The following is an 18,000-nucleotide window of genomic DNA, read 5'->3' as shown; positions in this document are numbered from 1 at the left end:
CAGCCACTGCACTCCAGTCTGGGCGACAGAGTGAGACTCCAACTCAAAAAAAAGAAAAATTGTAATTTGAATATCAAGGACATAACTTCATGGATACTGTATTTTAGGAGACCAAATAGGTTTTTCGGTCTTAAAAACTGAGTTTCTTTAAAGAAAAATTGTAATTGTTCCAATATATGGCAAAAGTCATGACAGTGGTATTTAAAGGACTGAAGTTTGGAAAACAGTGATACAAGAAATAACTTCTCAGCTCAAAGGAAAGTCATGAAATCTAACTCTAAGTGACTTCTCTTCCTTTCTAGTCATAAAAGTAAGATGTCCCTTTTAAGCTTTAATTCTGTGGACACTATAGGCTAACCTGGGAGAAAAAGAAAGAGAATAGAATCCAGTACTGGTTATCAGGGGTCTCATTTTCTCTATGATCCTCCTACTGATCACACCATTTTCCTTTCACACAGGTTCAGACCCCTCCTGTTCCTGCAACTCCCTCACCCACAGTACTACCTGAGGTGGCTTCTGGAGGGACTGCGGATGTAGTCCAAGCTGCAGCAGAACAGAGCTTCAGTGAACTGGGGCTGGGGTCATATACCCCAGTGGGACTGATCCAGAACTTACTGGAATTTATGCATGTTAACCTGGACCTACCTTGGTGGGGAGCCATTGCTGCATGTAAGGAGAATATACCCCGGACAAGGGTAGAAGTGGGGACTTAGGGATAGAACCTTAAAGATGACAGTTCTTTGAGTAGATTGAGGAAATAGTTGCAGAAGTTCAGGGGGCAGGAAAGCAGATGATTCAAAGGAAGGATAGAAGCTCATGATACCTAGATGCACTATACTTATATTTCCTAAAGAGCACTAGAAAGCCACTAGATTATCTGGGATTCAAGAAGTGTAGAAATTTTAATATGGGCATGGGGTTGAAGTAAGGGGACCTTATTTTTAACAGTAATGAAGCTGCCCTGGTTTGGAGAAGTAGAAGGTCAGGACAGGCACTTAAACCCCCAAATTGGGAAACCACTCACATTGCTCTTGTAAAGGCTAAACCACTCACATTGCTCTTATAAAGCTGTGCCTTGAATTCTGTTTCTTGACCTTGCTCCATTGGTTGCCTCTTCTTCATTATCTTCCTCCCTATATGCCCTGAACATATAAACATGCTCCAGTATACCTGTGTGTTACTTTTTTTTTTTTTTTGAGTTGGAATCTCACTCTGTTACCCAGGCCGGAGTACAGTAGCATGCTCACAGCCACTGCAGCCTTGATCTGGTGGGATCAGGTGATCCTTCCACCTCTGCCTTCCATGTGGCTGGAACCAGAGTCGTGTGCCACCATGCCCAGCTGATTTTTCTGATTTATTGTAGAGATGAGATCTTGCCATGTTGCTCAGGCTGGTCTCAGACCTCTGAGTTTAGGTAATCCTTTCGCCTCTGCTTCCCAAAGTGCTGGGATTACAGGCGTGAGAGCCACCATATCCGGCTATCCATGTGTTACTTGAGAGGTAATTTCTTCACTTCATCCTTGGTTTTTCTTTACCTACTACCTCGTCTTTCTTCTTCCCTTGAAGGCTGTTATTTACAAGACTGGTGCATTCAGTGAGCCTACTTTTTCCCATTTACTCGTTGACCATCAGTAATCTTGTATTTACTAATATTCTACATTCTAACTCTTCATTCTATGCAAGTGACAGCATTGCTAAATCTACTTATCATGCTGGGCCTTTCTGCATTAGACACATTAGACCTTAAAATCTGTACTGTGGCTTTTGTGACAGTCTTTCCTGATTTTCTTCCTGTCTTTCTGACCCCACCTTCTCATCTCCATTGTCCAATATTCTACCCATCTCTTCAGTGCTGTTATTCTGGATTTCTGGATTTCTTCTCTTTCTAGTCCACATCGTCCATGACAGTGTTGACAAAGCCTAAACGTGTATTTTCCACCCTGGCCTCTTCTCAGCCCAGACCCATTTGTGTGTCTACAGATACCATAGATTTTTATTGGAATGATCAGGAAATAAGTTTAATAAAGGAAGTAGGAAGGAGCTAAAGCAGTAGGCCACCAGATTACTTCCTAATCCAGGAATTTCTAGAATAATGGCCTCCAACGCAAAGGTGCCCCTGAGCAATGAAACCCAGAGCATAAACAACCCTGTAGCCAGGTTTTTCCTTCACCCAGGGTAGCTTGATTGGTTTGTTTTGTATACGGGGGCAACACTTGCAATTGGGGGGCAGGGGAAAAATTCTATTGATCATAGAAAAGTTTAGAATCCATTAACCTAAGAAAGTGCTTCTGTCATCATTTTGTTCAAGGAAACAAACAGGATTCTTGGTATCTGCTTAGAAAAGTTAATGCGAGCCTAGTGCGGTGGCTCATGCCTGTAATCTCAGCACTTAGGGAGGTAGAGGCGAGAGGATTACCTTGAGCTCAGTGGTTTGAGGCCTGCCTGAGCATCATGGCAAGACCTAGTCTCTACAATAAATAAAAAAATCAGCTGGACATGGTGACACACACCTGTAGTTCCAGCTACTTGGAAGGCTGAGGCAGAAGGATCATCTGAACCCAGCAGGTCAAGGCTGCAGTGGCCATCAGCATGCCACTGCACTCCAGCCTGGGTGACAGAGTGAGACTCAAAACAAATTAATAAATGAAAATTTAAAAATTAGCCAGGCTTGGTGGTACGTGCCTGTAGTTCCAACTACTTGGAAGGCTGAGGTGGAAGGATCACCTGAGCCCAGCAGGTCAAGGTTGCAGTGGCTGTAGGTGTCCCGCTGCACTCCAGCCCAAGTGACAGAGTGAGATTCCAACTCAAAAAAAAAAAAGTTAATGTTAGACTTTTGTGATGCCAAAGCAGAGAACTGAACCTTGAAGAAACTAAGTCATACCCTTGACCATAATTCTGGGCCCCTTGGGCATGAGGCACTGTATGGAAAAAGCTAAAATAAGAAAGACCCTTCAATTTTTAGCTTCGGTAAAGCTAAAAACCTTTCAGCCTTCTAGCTACTGCTTTAATTTTCACTCCAATCCTAGTTTGTGTTTTCCAGGTACAGTCCTTGCCCGCTGCCTGATTTTTCCTCTCATCGTGAAGGGCCAGCGAGAGGCAGCCAAGATCCACAACCACTTGCCAGAGATCCAGAAGTTTTCCACTCGAATCAGAGAAGCCAAGTTGGCAGGAGACAATGCTGAGTGTGAGTCAGTTGCAGGATGAGTATGCGAGAGGACCACATTTGTACTTTTTGGAAAGGAACAACCTAAAAATCAGGAGTTGCTACAGTTGGGCAAGTCTAAAGACTTACCTGCTTGAAGACCTGATACTTTTAGGGACTGGCCAGGATCAGTTAGAAACTTCATGGGTCAAGTAATGAAGATGTTCCCTCCTCCACTGACATAACTGTTAGCACAACATAAATTTCCCTTCACCTCACAGTTTACAGGGCCTCCATGGAGATGACACTCTACCAGAAAAAGCATGATGTTAAACTCTTTAAACCTCTCATTCTACCTCTGACTCAGGTGAGCAAAACATTTCTCTTACTTCTTTCTGAACCCATCAGATTTCCTCCTCTGTGTTTCGTGTACCCTGGGCCCCTAAAAAAGCAGGCGGTGGTGGTGAGAGCATGCATGGCTTTCAGTGATAGGGTGGTAAAAATGTCCCCTCTGGTAAAGCATGCTAACACTGTTTATCCTGTGTCATAGGCCCCAATCTTCATCTCCTTCTTCATTGCTCTGAGAGAGATGGCCAACCTTCCTGTGCCCAGCCTGCAGACAGGTGGTCTCTGGTGGTTCCAGGACCTCACAGTATCTGATCCCACCTACATGTTACCACTGGTAGTCACTGCTACAATGTGGGGTGTCCTTGAGGTAAGCCCAGGTTGACCGAGTGCCAGGCCTGCAAAGTGAACTGGGACTGGAGGGTACAGCCATCATCTTTCACTCCCTGGAAAAATAGAGTTGATGGGTAAGAGATCAGAGACAGACTCACTAAAATTGACATGCTTTCACTCCTCTTTTCTGTGTCCACTCCCCACCCTCCACCCCCCTCTTTTTTTGGCAGCTAGGTGCTGAGACAGGTATGCAAAGTTCTGACCTTCAGTGGATGAGAAATGTGATTAGAGTGATGCCCCTGGTAGTCTTGCCGATAACCATCCATTTCCCCTCGGTAGGTAATGACTTAGGGGCTGGCCCCAAGACCTTCCACCTAGCCTAGCTGCCTCCTAGCACACTGACCAGGGATGCAGCCTCTGAGAACCTTCCTGTATTCTTACCCAGGCAGTGTTTGTATACTGGCTCTCCTCCAATTTGTTTTCCCTGGGCCAAGTGGCCTGTCTCCGGATTCCAGCTGTGCGTACTGTCCTTAAAATACCCCAGCGTGTTGTACATGACCCTGCCAAATTATCTCCGCAGGAAGGCTTCTTAAAGAGCTTCAAAAAAGGTAAGCACTCATTCTCTGTAAAACAGGACTCGGGAAAGTTATCTAAAAATAGGAACAGGACTGACTGTCTTGCTCTTCTTTTCACAGGCTGGAAGAATGCTGAAGTAACACATCATCTACGAGAGCGTGAACGACGCATGCAGAATCACTTGGATATAGCAGCCAGGGGTAAGCAGTCCTTTCAGGCTCAATTCTATCTTTGTTCCTTCCTTTCCTTTGTTCACTGAGGTTTGTTTTCTTCCCCCAGGTCCCTTACGACAGACCTTTACCCATAATCCTCTGCTGCAGCATGGAAAGAATCACCCTCCCAACACCCCTAACAGCAGCAGCAGCAACAGCAAACCAAAGTCAAAGCAGCCCTGGCGTGATACGCTTGGCTGACTTATGTTTTTGCTCATGCTGGCAGGGACTCTGTCTCTTCAAAGACTCCTCCTCAACACAAGACTTGACGCTACATCCTTGGTCCAGTTTCAGGAACTGTGGCATATGGAGATGTTCATTTTAAAGACAGATTTTACAGCAAGCTTATGCCCTTGTTTATAAGAGAGCACCGGGGGGGCCAAGTGATCTTCCTATTCACAGAGTTAGTAAACCTGTGTACTACATGCTGCTTCCTGATATTTATTAAACAGGGAAATGGGTGTTTGCCTCAGTAAACTGAAGAATAGAGTAGGTTGTGATTGCTCTTGCTGGTCCAAGGTCTTGGGAGGTATCTTAATGTTTTATCTTGGCATTAAGAGCTTCAACCTTGGCCGAGCTCGGTGGCTCAGCCTGTAATCCCAGCACTTTGGGAGGCCTAGGCAAGGGGATTGCCTGAGCCCATGGTTTCGATACCATCCCGGGCAACTTGGCGAGACCTTGTCTCTACAATAAATAAAATATTAGCTGGGCGTGGTAGCACGCCTATAGTTCCAGCTACTTGGAAGGCTGAGGCAGAAGGATCACCGGTGCCCAGCAGATCAACGATGCTGGGGTGGCCGTGAGCCTGCCACTGCACTCCAGCCTGGGCAACAGAGTGAGACTACAACTACAAAAAAAAAACAAAAGAGCTTCAACCTCTAACCCATATGTGTGTGGTTCCATCCACTTTTGCATTGCAGTCATAGAGGTATGTATGTATGACTGACAACATGAGATTGTATATAAATATAGTAACTATATTTCTTGATTCCAAGAATACTTAAAAAATTTCCTTCAAGCCGGGCTCGATGGCTCAACCTGTAATCTCGCGCTTTGGGAGGCTGAGGTGAGTGGATTGCCTGAGCCCGCGGGTTCGAGACCCGCCTGGGCAACTTGGCAAGACCTCATTTCTACATTAAATAAAAAAATCAGCTGGGCATGTTAGCGCATGCCTGTAATTCCGGCTACTCGGAAGGCTGAGGCGGAAGGATCACCTGAGCCCAGCAGGTCAAGGCTGCGGTGGCCGGGAGCGGCCACTGCACTCCAATCTGAGCGACAGAGTGAGACTCCAACTCAAAAAAAAAAAAAACATTTCCTTCAAGAAGTAGATCTCAAATTCTTAGTGATAATTAAGAAGAAGGAAAATTCAGCTGGGTGCAGTGGCTCATGCCTGTAATCCCAGCACTTTGGGAGGCGGAAGTGAGAGGATTGCCTGAGTCTAGGGATTTGAGACCTGCCTGGGCAACTTGGCAAGACCTTGTCTCTGCAATAAGTCAAAAATTAGCCAGGCATGATAGCACAGGCCTGTGGTTCCAGCTACTTGAAAGGCTGAGGCAGAAGGATCACCTGAGCCCAGCAGGTTGAGACTGCCATGGCCGTGAGCGTGCCACTGCACTCCAGCCTAGGTGACAGAGTGAGACTCTGACTCAAAAAAAAAGGAAAGTTCATGTCATTCTTGTGAAACAACCAAACATTTCACTGCAACAGCTTAGGTGTTCTCTTGTCTGCCTTTGTGTGGAGATTGGTTTTATCAGTCTTCAATAGCTAACTTGAGAGGGAAGAAATACTCAGAAACTTTCAAGCATAAGACTTGTTTTTAGTCCTCCCGTGTGTTTTTAGGCTGATGGGAGCTGTCCCAGTGACACTATATAAAATGAAGTCACTCAGGCTTAGGAACATAACCCTTTTATTATCCAGCACCTGTGACAGTTTATATCTCTAAATGAGATGGGAAGTTTGGAGCACTATGGACCCTTTTAAAGAAAAAGGAGTGGGTAGGCACACCCAGAGGTGCTCCTAGAACAACCAAGCCCACACCTGACATGCTCTGCACCATAGTCTGCATTATAATCCTCTTTGAAAAGTCTGGGACATGTAGCAAAACAAATAAATTACTTTTCATCTCTCAAAAGCAAGTTCAAAGGTTAAAGCTGCCTAGACCAGGCTTCTGGATCAGTGCCTCCAAAGAAGTGAGCTTTCCTTTTCACCTTCCTTGGCTCCAGCCAGTACGAGACAAGAAACCTCTGCTTTCCACATCTCGAGATTCCAGATGATATTTAGTTAGACTTGGGATCTTGTTGCTTGGGTATCTCTCCTCCATCTCCCAGATCCATTTCTGCAGCAACTGACATACACAGGACCTGGAGGTACCATGTGGCAGATGCTACAAAGAGAAATTTGAGTTGAAAATAGGAAGAGGTCTACTGGGCTGAGTTCAAGTGGCACTGAATAGGACTGGTCCTGTGGGGAGTGATTGTTTAGACAAGAGGTTGATAACGGGCTAAGGCAAAGGTGTCTTGAGAGCCTAGATTTGCAGAAAAGGCAAAAGCCAAACTATCCAGTAGCTGAGCAGTCTTAAGGATCCAAGACTTACCCACAATCTTTCGGAGGCCAAGAGGTCGTTTGTGTTCTGGCACTCTGATGATGAGGAAGTAAAAGGGCAAGCCTGAGAGGGCGATGCCGATGCCGATGAGGGAATTGATGGTATCACTGTAAAGTGGAACAGCCACCAGGAAGATGGTGCAGAGGCAGAAGACAATCGGGAAGAAAATGCTTAGCTAAGGGCACAGAGGAAACAACAAGGTTAGACAGCTCAGGATTCTTAACCAAAATAACCACTCCTCCCATAAAGATAGAGCACAGAGCCTTCTTTGTCCCTTCTATCTAAACACGTACCACCCAAGTCCTAGGCAGAGGTTTTGAATGATACATAAGAATCCTGTAGCAGCAGCTCTAGATGTTCCAGATGAAACAGGGAGGACAGGGGTGCATTACCTTGAGGGGACGGGGTCTGTCAGGCTCTTTCCAGCGCAGGTAAAGTTGACCCACAATGGAGAGCCCCACAAAGAACCAGTAGCTGAAGCTGTAGTAGTTAATAAGCTGGAATATGTCTTCCACACACAGGTAGATCAGTGCCATAATACCCTAGAAGCATAAGCCCAAGTCAGCTCTTTTCAGGGCCTTTGTAAATGTTTTTCACTCCCTTCTCCCCCACAAATCGATCCCTGTCCAGTCCTCAAGAGTCCCCTTGCCCTCTATTTCCTTCTTTAGCACCCGAGTTTCAATACCTCATCCCCTCTGTTACAAGTCAGACTCTCAACTGGTTTTTCAACCCCTTCTAGTCAACCCTCTATAAAGCACAGCTCAAAACAGTCCCTTGGCCAGGGTTGATGGCTCAGCCTGTAATCCCAGCACTTTGGGAGGCCAAGGTGAGTGTATTGCCTGAGCCCGTGGGTTTGAGACCAGCCCAGGCAATTTGGTGAGACCTTGTCTACAATAAATCAAAAATGAGCCGGGCATGGCAGCGTGTTCCTGTAGTTTCAGCTACTTGGAAAGCTGAGGTGAGGGGATCTCCGGAGCCCAGCAGGTCGAGGCTTTGGTGGCTGTGAGCGTTCCATTGCACTCCAGCCTGGGGGATAGAGTGAGGCTCCAACTCAAAAAAAAACCTGTCTCTCAAAAGTCTAACATAGACCCTTACCATAGTGACTCTAGATTCCATTTCTAGCTCTTAGTTCCCACTACAGGTTGAGTAACAAATTTTCTTTCAGTGTCAAGTCAGCACTCAAAAAGTTTTAGATTTGAGATTTTCTAGTTAGGGATACATAGCCTGTGCTAAACCCCACAATGCTTTGCCACAGGGTTTTTTGATGATATTACCTAAAGCCCATCTCTACCATTTGCAACCCTAACCTTCAGAATGTACTTCTTGAGAAGACTTCAGTAGGATTTTTTTTTTTTTAATGTACTTCAAGAAGTACCTTTTCACTCACTCTACTTCCATGGAAGTAACCATTTCTTCTGTTAAACACTACATTACTGTCATGGCAATCAGTCGTTACCATGTAATTCATGTACTTTATGCCCTATCTTTGACCAGAGGTGGTTTCATTCTTCAGAACATTTGGATTCTCTAGCAGTTAGTACAGTGCCTTGCGCATGTGGGTTCTGGTCCATCAATAGTTTTTCTATCAGAATTTCCTTTAGAGCTTTCATGAAACTAGAACAGTCATTTCTACTGTGAGTTTCCCCACAATCTGTCTTTCAGTCTCATCCTTGGGATGACTTACGTTGAAGAGCAGAGAAGGCACTGGCGTGAACCGCTCAACATGGATCATGCAGATAGCATCAGGAAGATGGCCTTCTCTTGAGCCCACAAAGAAAAGCCTGTGATAGGTGAGATGGGAAAGGCTGAGTAAATTGTAGCCTGGTTCACCTATGACATAGCCCTCTCTTCCATTGCTTCCTTGAAAAAAGTTTGAATAATATGGAATGGAGTTCAGTATTGAGATTAATAAGAACTGGAGGCTGCTAATGGGAACAAGAAGAAAAAGGTATCACTTTGAGAACACAAGTGGCTGAGGTTCAGATCTTATGTTCTACCATCCCATGCCATAGCTCTTCATAATATACCTCTAGCAAAAGATGCAACTCTTACCTAGAAGCAGCCACAATGGAGGCATTGAGGCCACCAAAGCAGGACAGTGCAACTGCCAGTGGAATTATCCAGTTGAATATTCCAAAAATCTGGTCTGCAAAAGTCTAAGGAAAAGGAATGGAAGCGTCACTATCAGGACTTCAAAGAGAAGAAAGGCATGAACAGGATGCCCCCAGACACCCCCTATTAGGAGTCCAGCCCTTCTTCCACAATGGGAGTAATAGGACCTCGCAAGCCCTGTATCCTAAACGAACTCCTTTCAAGGCTATATACCCCCTTTCCAGAACTTTCAAGAGTTGGGATCTGCCCAGTAGCCCGTAACAGGCCTTCAACCTTCTGCTAGTGAAAATCCTTTACCACAGCAACAGCATCACTGGCCAAGATGTCCCTCATGTCTAGCACGGTGTAATAGGCCACATTGGTCAAGATGTAGATGATAGTGACAATGGGCATGGAGATGCCAATGGAGAGGGGCAAGTTCCTATAGCCAAACAATAAAATATGTATTAGTCCCACAGTCACATCCCTATCTCCCCTTTAATCCTTAGACACTTGCCCCCCCACATACACACACCACACCAATCCTTCCAGGGTGGGAACTCCTGCTGCATTTCCTCAGTGCATGTTTGTCTTTGAGGTTGCCTAGAATATTGGCTGAAGCTCTGAACACTTAATAATTAAATCATAGCCAGGCTCAGTGGCTCAGCCTGTAATCCCAGCACTAGGGGAGGCCAGCATGAGTGGATTGCCTGAGCCTGAGGTTTCGAGACCAGCCCGGGCAACTTGGCAAGACCTCGTCTCTACAATCAAAAATTAGCTGGGCGTGGTAGCATGTGCCTGTCGTTCCAACTACTTGGAAGGCAGAGGCTGAAGGATCACCAGAACCCAGCAGGTCGGTGCTGGGGTGGCCATGAGTGCCACTGTACTCCAGCCTGGGCAACAGAGTAAGACTCCACCTCAGAAAAAAAAAAAAAAGAAAAGAAAAGAACTAAAGCATTAGAGGAAAGGAATATCACTTTAGAAGAAAAGACCATGCCAAAAAATAAAGATTTGACAGAGAACTCTGTCACAGAATAACAGAGGAAGATGGGGGGATTGTTTTTTTTTTTTTTTTACATCCAGAGGTCTCTTGGTGTCAGGATTTTGTCTCTAAGATTATCACCATTCAAAAAATTTTGTTTCAAGGAGAGAAATATAAGAAGAAATTATGGAGGCAAATCTTGAGTCCTGACATCTTGGAATAAGGCCTGTGGTAGGAAGAGTAGTATATCTGAACTAAACCTGAGAGACATGTCCATCTCCCTTCCTCAGTTTGAGAACCTTAGGAGACAGCTAACTGGAGGCCAGAAGAAAGACACAAAGACCTATCAGGGTCCCTGTAGCCCAATAAAGGCATGATAGTTATAATCAGGAGAGTAAGGCTGCCAAAAAGGCAAGGAGAGGGGCGGGGCAGATCCTGGAGTCATTCAGCTTCGGTCCAGTAGGTGGAAGCACCATCCAGGCCTCCATCCTGTTGCTCTCCTCCCTGAGCCCTCCGCAGCAACCCTAGATGTGTACCAAGAGTGTGCTTTGTTTTCAAGCCAAAAAGGGTTTACTGGTATGAGAACTGTTATTCTTTTGACTTGAATTTTACAGAAACTTTCCTCTCTGGCAGATCTTAGTTCCCAGAATCATAGAATTTTAGAGCCAGGAAAGACCTTGGAAGCCATATGATCCAGGCCAAGAGGTGGCAGACAACTCCCTCAAGATCATCCAGCAAATCAAGGTTCTTTGACTCTGTCCAGTGCTCATTTCACTCCGTATGACTATAGGGTAATTTAGAGTAATAATGGGGTGATGTAGTTAAGTGACTAAAACAATACCACAATGTCAGTATGAAGTTGGGAAACAAGGAAGGATCTGAGAGAAACAGGAAGGTTTCTGGAAGTCTGTGTCCTGAAATTGGGGATAAAGGTGGATGAATGCTCTACCAAGGAAAATCTATCTTAAAAACAAACAGGCCCAGCATGGTGGCTCATGCCTATAATCCCAGCACATTGGGAGGCCGAGGTAAGAAGATTGCCTGAGCTTATGGGTTCAAGGCCAGCCTGGACAACTTGGTGAGACCTCATCTCTACACTAAATTAAAAAAATTAGCTGGGTGTTATGGTGTGTGCCTGTAATTCCAGCTACTTGGAAGGCTGAGACAGAAGGATCACCTGAGCCCAGCAGGTCGAGGCTGCAGTGGCCGTGAGCATGCCACTGCACTCCAGCCTGGGAGACAGAATGAAATTCCAACTCGAAAAAAATAATAAAACATAATATAACTTGCTATCATTAATGCAGGAATGAATGAACAAATGTAAAAAAGCCTTTTTTAAAAATTTGTGCCAGGCATGGTGGCTCATGCCTTGTAATCCCGGCACTCTGGCAGTTGGAGGCAAGAGGATTGCGTGAAACCAGGAGTTCGAGACCAGTCTGGGCAACTTGGCGAGAACTTGTCTCTACAATAAATTAAAAAATTAGCCGGGCGTGGTGGTGCACACCTGTAGTTCCAGTTATTTGGAAGGCTGGGGCAGAAGGATCGCCTGAGCACAGCAAGTCAAGGTAGCTGTGAGCGTGCCACTGCACTCCAGCCTAAGTGACAGAGTGAGACTCCAAATAAAAAAAAAAAAAAATGATACTAAGCATAGATGAGGAAGTTCACACCTGAACTCTGTGTTACTATGGTCATAGACAAATTACTTCACTGGGACAGATCTCCCACCTATTAAAGTGTGACTGATAAGATTCACCTCACAAGCAGTTGTGGTATGCTGTCTGACACACAGTAGGAGCTCATTAAAAGATGCTTATCACTGCTATGGAAAGTTGATGGTGAGATACTTACCTCTCAGGATTCTTTATCTCTTCAGTGACATAGTTGAGAGTGTCCCAGCCTGAGTAGGAGAACAGAGCCGAGTACAGTGCCAAGGCAATGTCACCCATTGCAAATGATGAACCCTCAAAGGAATTCTCAAAATGAGTCGAGGCTCCTGGAATCCAAGAACAGTGTAAAGCAAAGGATTAGTGACCATTCCCCCAACTTCAAGATGATCAAGTAAGGTAGAGCAAAGGAATATGGGAATAGCAGTTCAGTGACTTACAACACCTTGGGCAACACAGGTATCAGTGAAGTAACAGGGAACAAAAGACAGACATCTACAGACATGGCCGGAATGCAGGAATGGCAAGGATAGGGATCTTGACAGCAAGGACCCAGGGCGACTTCCTAGAATAAGAAACCACCACGGCATGGAAGGGCTGGAGAACAGGAGTGGTGCAGCTCTGCTTTCCCCTTTCTAACACCACACGGGGCTGACACAGGGTAGAGGATCAGCAGGGCTCAGTATGCTCAGGTCAACAGGATAGTTATAGGGTAGCTATTTGCAACTGGAAACTGGAAAGAAGTAGGTATGAGGGCAGAAAAGACATAGCCACAGCACTGGGCTGGATTCTATGCAAAAACCAGCTCCCAGAACATGGTTGTCAATCCTTTTACCAAGTTCAGCCTCTCTTGGGAGGCAGTATGCATAAAAGTTAAAGGACAGGGCCAGGTTTGGTGGCTCAGCCTGTAATCCCAGAACTTTGGGAGGCTGAGGCAAGTGGATTGCCTGAGCCTGCAGGTTCAAGACCCACCCGGGCAGCTTGGTGAGACCTTGTCTCCACAATAAAACAAAAATTAGCCAGGCATGGTAACACATGCCTGTAGTTCTGGCTACTTGGAAGGCTGAGGTGGAAGGATCACCAGAGCCCAGCAGATTGACGCTGGAGTGGCTGTGAGTATGCCACCGCATTAAAGCCTGGGTGACAGAGTGAGACTCCAACTCAAAAAATAATTATAAGTTAAAGGACAGACTTTGGGATCAGTCTACCTGGGTCCAAATTTCAGGTCCTCTACTTACCACTAGGGACTTGGGCAAGATACTGAATTCTGCAGCCTGTTTTCTCATCTATAAAATGGAAATGAAAGCCAGGTGTGGTGGCTCATGCCTATAATCCCAGCACTTTGGTAGGCAGAGCAAGAGGATTGCCTAAGCCCAGGAGTTCGAAACTAGCCTGGGCAACTTGGCAAGACCTCCTCTCTACAATAAATCAAAAAATTAGCTGGGCGTAGTGATGTGTGCCTGTAATTCCAGCTATTTGGGAGGCTAAGGCAGAAGGATCACCTGAGCCCAGCAGGTTGAGGTTGCGGCAGCTGTATGTGTGCTACTGCACTCCAGCCTGGGTGACAGAGCGAGATACTGATGCAAATAAATAAATAGGAATGATACTAATGCCTACCAAGTAAGGTTATTGTGAGAATTAAATACGACCACAAAGAGCACTTGGAGAAGCATGGCTCACAGAAAATGCTTAAGAAACGTTAGTTGCTATTAATATTTCTTACCCTGGCCAAGTCTAACGATGCCTGCAATGATGACTGCAATCAGTGCCAATACTTTAGCATAGGTGAAAATGTCTTGCACCCGGGTTCCCCACTTGACATAGGCACAGTTAATGAAGGTTAAGAGACCTGAAAGAAAAATAATACTGATTGGTAACTGAGCTTTACCACCCAGAGGGTCTTAGACTCCCAAGCAATTTTTCCAGTACCAGGCACCAAGCTAGACCCTTTGGCCAAAGGCAGACCGTCTGACCTGACTCTGCATTGGAAATCTCTGCCCCAGAACGTCCTCCCCATTACCACTCAGCACTTGCTGAAATCCTGTGTACATAGCACCACCACTCTCCCCACCCCCAGCACCTTATATGGGAGACACAAAACAAAGTGACTGGATTTGCTTACATACAAAAGTGCACCCAAATTCCCAGTCACCGCAGTGGGAGGCAACCGGTAGGTTACGGGATTGGTGATGTGTTCCGGCCCTTGGCTCTGAAAAGTCATGGTCTCTCCTCCTACCCCTCATTTCACATGGCTCCTGGTCACAGCACTCTGACTCTGTGGTGTTACCGATAACCTTGAGAAGTCCACTGTGACTGAGCCAGTGTCTGGTGTCTGGGCCAGCAGGTCAGGACATGTGGCCAAGGATTAGGTTGGGGGCCAGAATTCCTGCCCACTAGCTGGCAGCTCAGCTGCTTGCTTCTGTGCTTAGAAAGATTCTCACAACTAAGAGCAGTCCCTGTAAAATGGGGAATGGCATTTTTCCTGACCAAACAATGGAGAAGTAAGAGCCACAAACATTGTTCAAGTCCTTCTACCCTGGAGTAGAAGTAATTCTTTTACCTGGATGATCTTAAGTTCATGGATCACCTTAGAGCCAGGGATCTTAACAAGTCTCTAAACTCTTTTGCAAAGTTTTAAGTCCATATGAGTAAGGATATGCCTAAGAAAAAGGCCCACGCCTTTTCTTAGGAAAGGTTCATAGCTTTCATTGGAATCTCAAAGAAATCCATTACCCCTTTGCCCCCCAGAAAGTTACAGTCCACTACTTTAGAAGAAGAAATTTGAAAAGGGAAGCCCACACATGCTGTGAGGTTGACCAGTAGCCCAGGATGTGGTGGAAAAGAAAGTTAGAAAAAACAACATAGACCTTCCTCACAGGGGCACAGTGAATCATTTCATTGCTCCCTCCCTCCCAGCTCAGCAGCTGGAACACTCTAAGGAGGGCCTAAAATGAAAGCTCTTCTCCCAAGGTCTCCAAGGCAAGGTCAGCGCCACCCTGCCTCAGCAGCAGAAAGTGAGGCCCAGCATGGGCTTGCCTGTTTGGGGCCACCAACACAGTCAGGACCCACTCTCTGTCTGAGTTCTCCTGGCAGTGGCATGGCCCTCGGTGTCCCTAGTCCTCCCACTCTGTTGTGTCTTGGCCTCATCACATTCTGGCCCAGAGGTTACCTCATCCTGAGAAGCAGGAAAGACCGGCCTCTCATAACAGCTGTCCCATCTTCTGTCTCTCACCCGCCCTCTCATCTCCACCCTCCTTCTACTCACTCGCTGCCCAAGTTCGTTCTGTTCTTCCTGAGAAGGGACATTCCTGTCTTATACAAATGCTAGCCTTTCTGCCTAATAAACAAGACAATAAACAACCAAACCTTATCACAGGGCTGGGCAAAAATGCACCCACAGCTCCAGGCCACCCCAGTGCTGAGTTAATAATTAAAGGCACACATGTACAGCACCCCACAAAATGTCCCCAGTGCCTAGATCTTGCCCTGCACAAATCTTTCAAATCTGTTGATCCTCCTCCACCAGGCATCCATCCTTCACTCCCCACTGGACTCCAGCCTCCAGCTTCCAGAACAGCCCCCATCCCCCTTCGGCCCCACCTGTAACCTCTGCCCTTATCCTCAAGGCTCTGCTGCTGGCTCATAACCACAACACAAGCCAGGTTTCCAGTGAGAGACACTGGGCACAACAGATGCTGCCATGTTCTCAGGAGAACGGCATCCCCAAATACAAATTCATGGTTCCGGGCCGGGTAACTATGGGTCACAGCACCAAGCTGGAATAGGCTTCCAAGACGAGTTCTAGTTCAGAGTCAGAGTCTGTAGACACGGAACACAAGGTTCTTTTCTGGGCTCTGTCCAGGGATGAAGGCAGGGCAAAGGAGGGATAAACAACCACCTCACTATCCTTTTCTCCAGTAAATTCTGAAATGCAAATACACGGCTTGTTTATATTTTAATCCCCACTGCCTCTCTACTTCCCTGTCCATCCATTTGAATCTCTCTTTACCAACCAGTATTTCCCCTCCCCACTCCTGAGCCTTATTTCTCAGCCCCTGTTCTGAATCTCAGTCCTGATCTTCTCGCTGTATTGAACAGAGAGCTCAGTTTGATTGAGAAAGGGAATCCTCCAGAAAAGAAACCAGGGAGCAGGGGAACTGCCCGAAGAGAGCCGGCCCTGGCCTTCCCCAGAGCCTAGCTTCCTCCAGGGCCTCTTGGCCGTGGGAGCAGGAAGTGGGTATGGCAGGCAGCAGTGCTGACTGAGCTCTTTGTCCCCAACCCCAGCGGATACAGCTGACCGGAGGCCCCAGGGCCCAGCCAAGTACATTGCTCTGGAGGTGGAGCCCAGTGTCCTGTCTTAGAGTCAGGGACCAGAGGGAACCATGCGGTTAGAAGAATATGGAGGCGACTGCAAGTTAACCTCAAGAAAGGAGATGCCCTCCCTACCTTTCTACCTCTAGGGACAATTCAATCCCCACCCAACAATGGGCCAAGTCGGTAGAAGGATTACCTAAAATCACCTTTGACCCTTGACTCAGGTGCAGCACCACCATTCCTGTTTTGACCTCAGAGGGAAGAAGGATAATCTGTAAAGAAGTCACTCCTGGCCAGGGGCAGTGGCTCAGGCCTGTCATTCCAGCACTCTGGGGGATGATTATTTGAGCCCAGGAATTCAAGACCAACCTAGGCGATGAAGCAAGACTCCGTCTCTACAAAAAAAATTAAAAATGAACTAGGTGTGGTGACATGCACCTATAGTCCCAGCTACACAGGAGGCTGAGGTAGAAGGGCTGCCTTAGACCAGAAGGTCAGGCTGCAGTGACCGTGACCATGCCACTGCACTCCAACCTGGGTGACAGAGTAAGACCTGAATTTAAAAAAAAAAAAAAAAGTCACTCCTATATCATCTAAAGAGATGTTCCTGAATGGATCATCAAAGCCCAGCCTATGGTTGGATAGGGGCTCATATCTGTAATCCTGCCACTTTGGGAAACTAAAGCGAGAGGACAACTTTAGCCCAGGAGTTAGAGGCCACAGTGAGTTGTGATCGTGCCACTGCACTCAGGCAACAGGGTAAGGCCTTGTCTCAAATAAATAAATAAATAAATAATAAATAATACCCAGCCTACATGGTGTCCCCTGGAGTAGGAGACAAAGTCTAGTCATAAGGCCCAGCATCAATGCTAGAAAAAGGCTAGAGGCCAGGTGCAGTGACCCAGCCTATAATCCCAGAACTTTGGGAGGCTGAAGCGAAAGGATTCCCTGAGACCGGGGTTTCGAGACCAGCCTGGGCAACTTGGGAAGATCTCGTCTCTACAATAAATCAGAAAATAAGCTGGGCGTGGCAGTGCGCACCTGTAGTTCCAGCTACTTGGAAGGCTGAGGCAGAAGGATCGCCTAAGCCCAGCAGATCAAGGCTGCGGTAGCCATGAACGTGCCACTGCCCTCCAGCCTGGGCAACAGAGTGAGACTCCAGCTCAAAAGAAAAAAAAAAAAGCTAGAAAGCACCGAGCCAGGTTGATTCAGAACAAAACAAAGCTTTCAGGTCCACTCTGGATCAGATATCCAGGCTTAGTGTAGATGCCTAAGCAGTACCTGAAAAAGAACTTTAAGTCCACAATCCTCTAAGCACCATTACCTTTAAATAAATACAATGAAACACACAAAACAGGTTGCTATGCAATCCATAGCACAGACATTACCAATTAGAAAGGACTGGTGGCTGGTCGTGGTTGCTCAAGCCTGTAGTCTCAGCACTTTGGGACGCTGAGGCAAAAGGATTGCCTGAGCCCATGGGTTCGAGACCTGCCTGAGCAACATGGGGAGACCTCGTCTCTACAGTAAATAAAAAAATCAAGCCGGGCTCAGTGGCTCAGCCTGTAATCCCGCGCCTTTGGGAGGCTGAGGTGAGTGGATTGCCTGAGCCTGCGGGTTCGAAACCCACCTGGGCAACTTGGTGAGACCTCATCTCTACAATAAATCAAAAATCAGCCGGGTGTGGTAGCGTGCACCTGTAATTCCGGCTACTCGGAAGGCTGAGGCGGAAGGATCGA

The 18,000-nt window shown here is 46.6% G+C and overlaps 2 protein-coding genes across 2 annotated transcripts in view; one reads left to right on the top strand and one right to left on the bottom strand.

Moving 5' to 3' along the window:
* The window catches only part of OXA1L (OXA1L, mitochondrial inner membrane protein), a 6,814-nt gene extending 1,781 nt beyond the window's left edge, over positions 1-5,033 (top strand). Inside the window, exons 3-10 of the mRNA XM_008065279.2 lie at positions 459-669; positions 3,041-3,184; positions 3,424-3,509; positions 3,693-3,857; positions 4,051-4,155; positions 4,266-4,428; positions 4,516-4,596; positions 4,676-5,033. Of these exons, the coding sequence (XP_008063470.1) occupies positions 459-669; positions 3,041-3,184; positions 3,424-3,509; positions 3,693-3,857; positions 4,051-4,155; positions 4,266-4,428; positions 4,516-4,596; positions 4,676-4,809 (1,089 nt within the window). The 3' untranslated portion in view covers positions 4,810-5,033. The remainder of the gene's footprint in view (positions 1-458; positions 670-3,040; positions 3,185-3,423; positions 3,510-3,692; positions 3,858-4,050; positions 4,156-4,265; positions 4,429-4,515; positions 4,597-4,675) is intronic.
* Positions 5,034-6,497: 1,464 nt separating this feature from the next.
* Positions 6,498-18,000, bottom strand: part of SLC7A7 (solute carrier family 7 member 7) — a 41,373-nt gene continuing 29,870 nt past the window's right edge. The window contains exons 3-10 of the mRNA XM_008065278.2: positions 13,671-13,796; positions 12,132-12,276; positions 9,620-9,743; positions 9,263-9,366; positions 8,895-8,991; positions 7,603-7,752; positions 7,202-7,385; positions 6,498-6,991 (exon numbers count right to left, since the gene is read on the bottom strand). Coding sequence (XP_008063469.1) covers positions 6,885-6,991; positions 7,202-7,385; positions 7,603-7,752; positions 8,895-8,991; positions 9,263-9,366; positions 9,620-9,743; positions 12,132-12,276; positions 13,671-13,796 — 1,037 coding nt within the window. The 3' untranslated portion in view covers positions 6,498-6,884. The remainder of the gene's footprint in view (positions 6,992-7,201; positions 7,386-7,602; positions 7,753-8,894; positions 8,992-9,262; positions 9,367-9,619; positions 9,744-12,131; positions 12,277-13,670; positions 13,797-18,000) is intronic.

The sequence above is a fragment of the Carlito syrichta genome, unplaced genomic scaffold (assembly GCF_000164805.1).
Source record: "Carlito syrichta isolate Samal-C Ts95f unplaced genomic scaffold, Tarsius_syrichta-2.0.1 Scaffold308201, whole genome shotgun sequence".
In the NCBI taxonomy this organism is placed as follows: Eukaryota; Metazoa; Chordata; class Mammalia; order Primates; family Tarsiidae; genus Carlito; species Carlito syrichta.
Note: the sequence above shows the minus strand (reverse complement) of the source record. Positions and strands in the feature narration are given on the sequence as shown.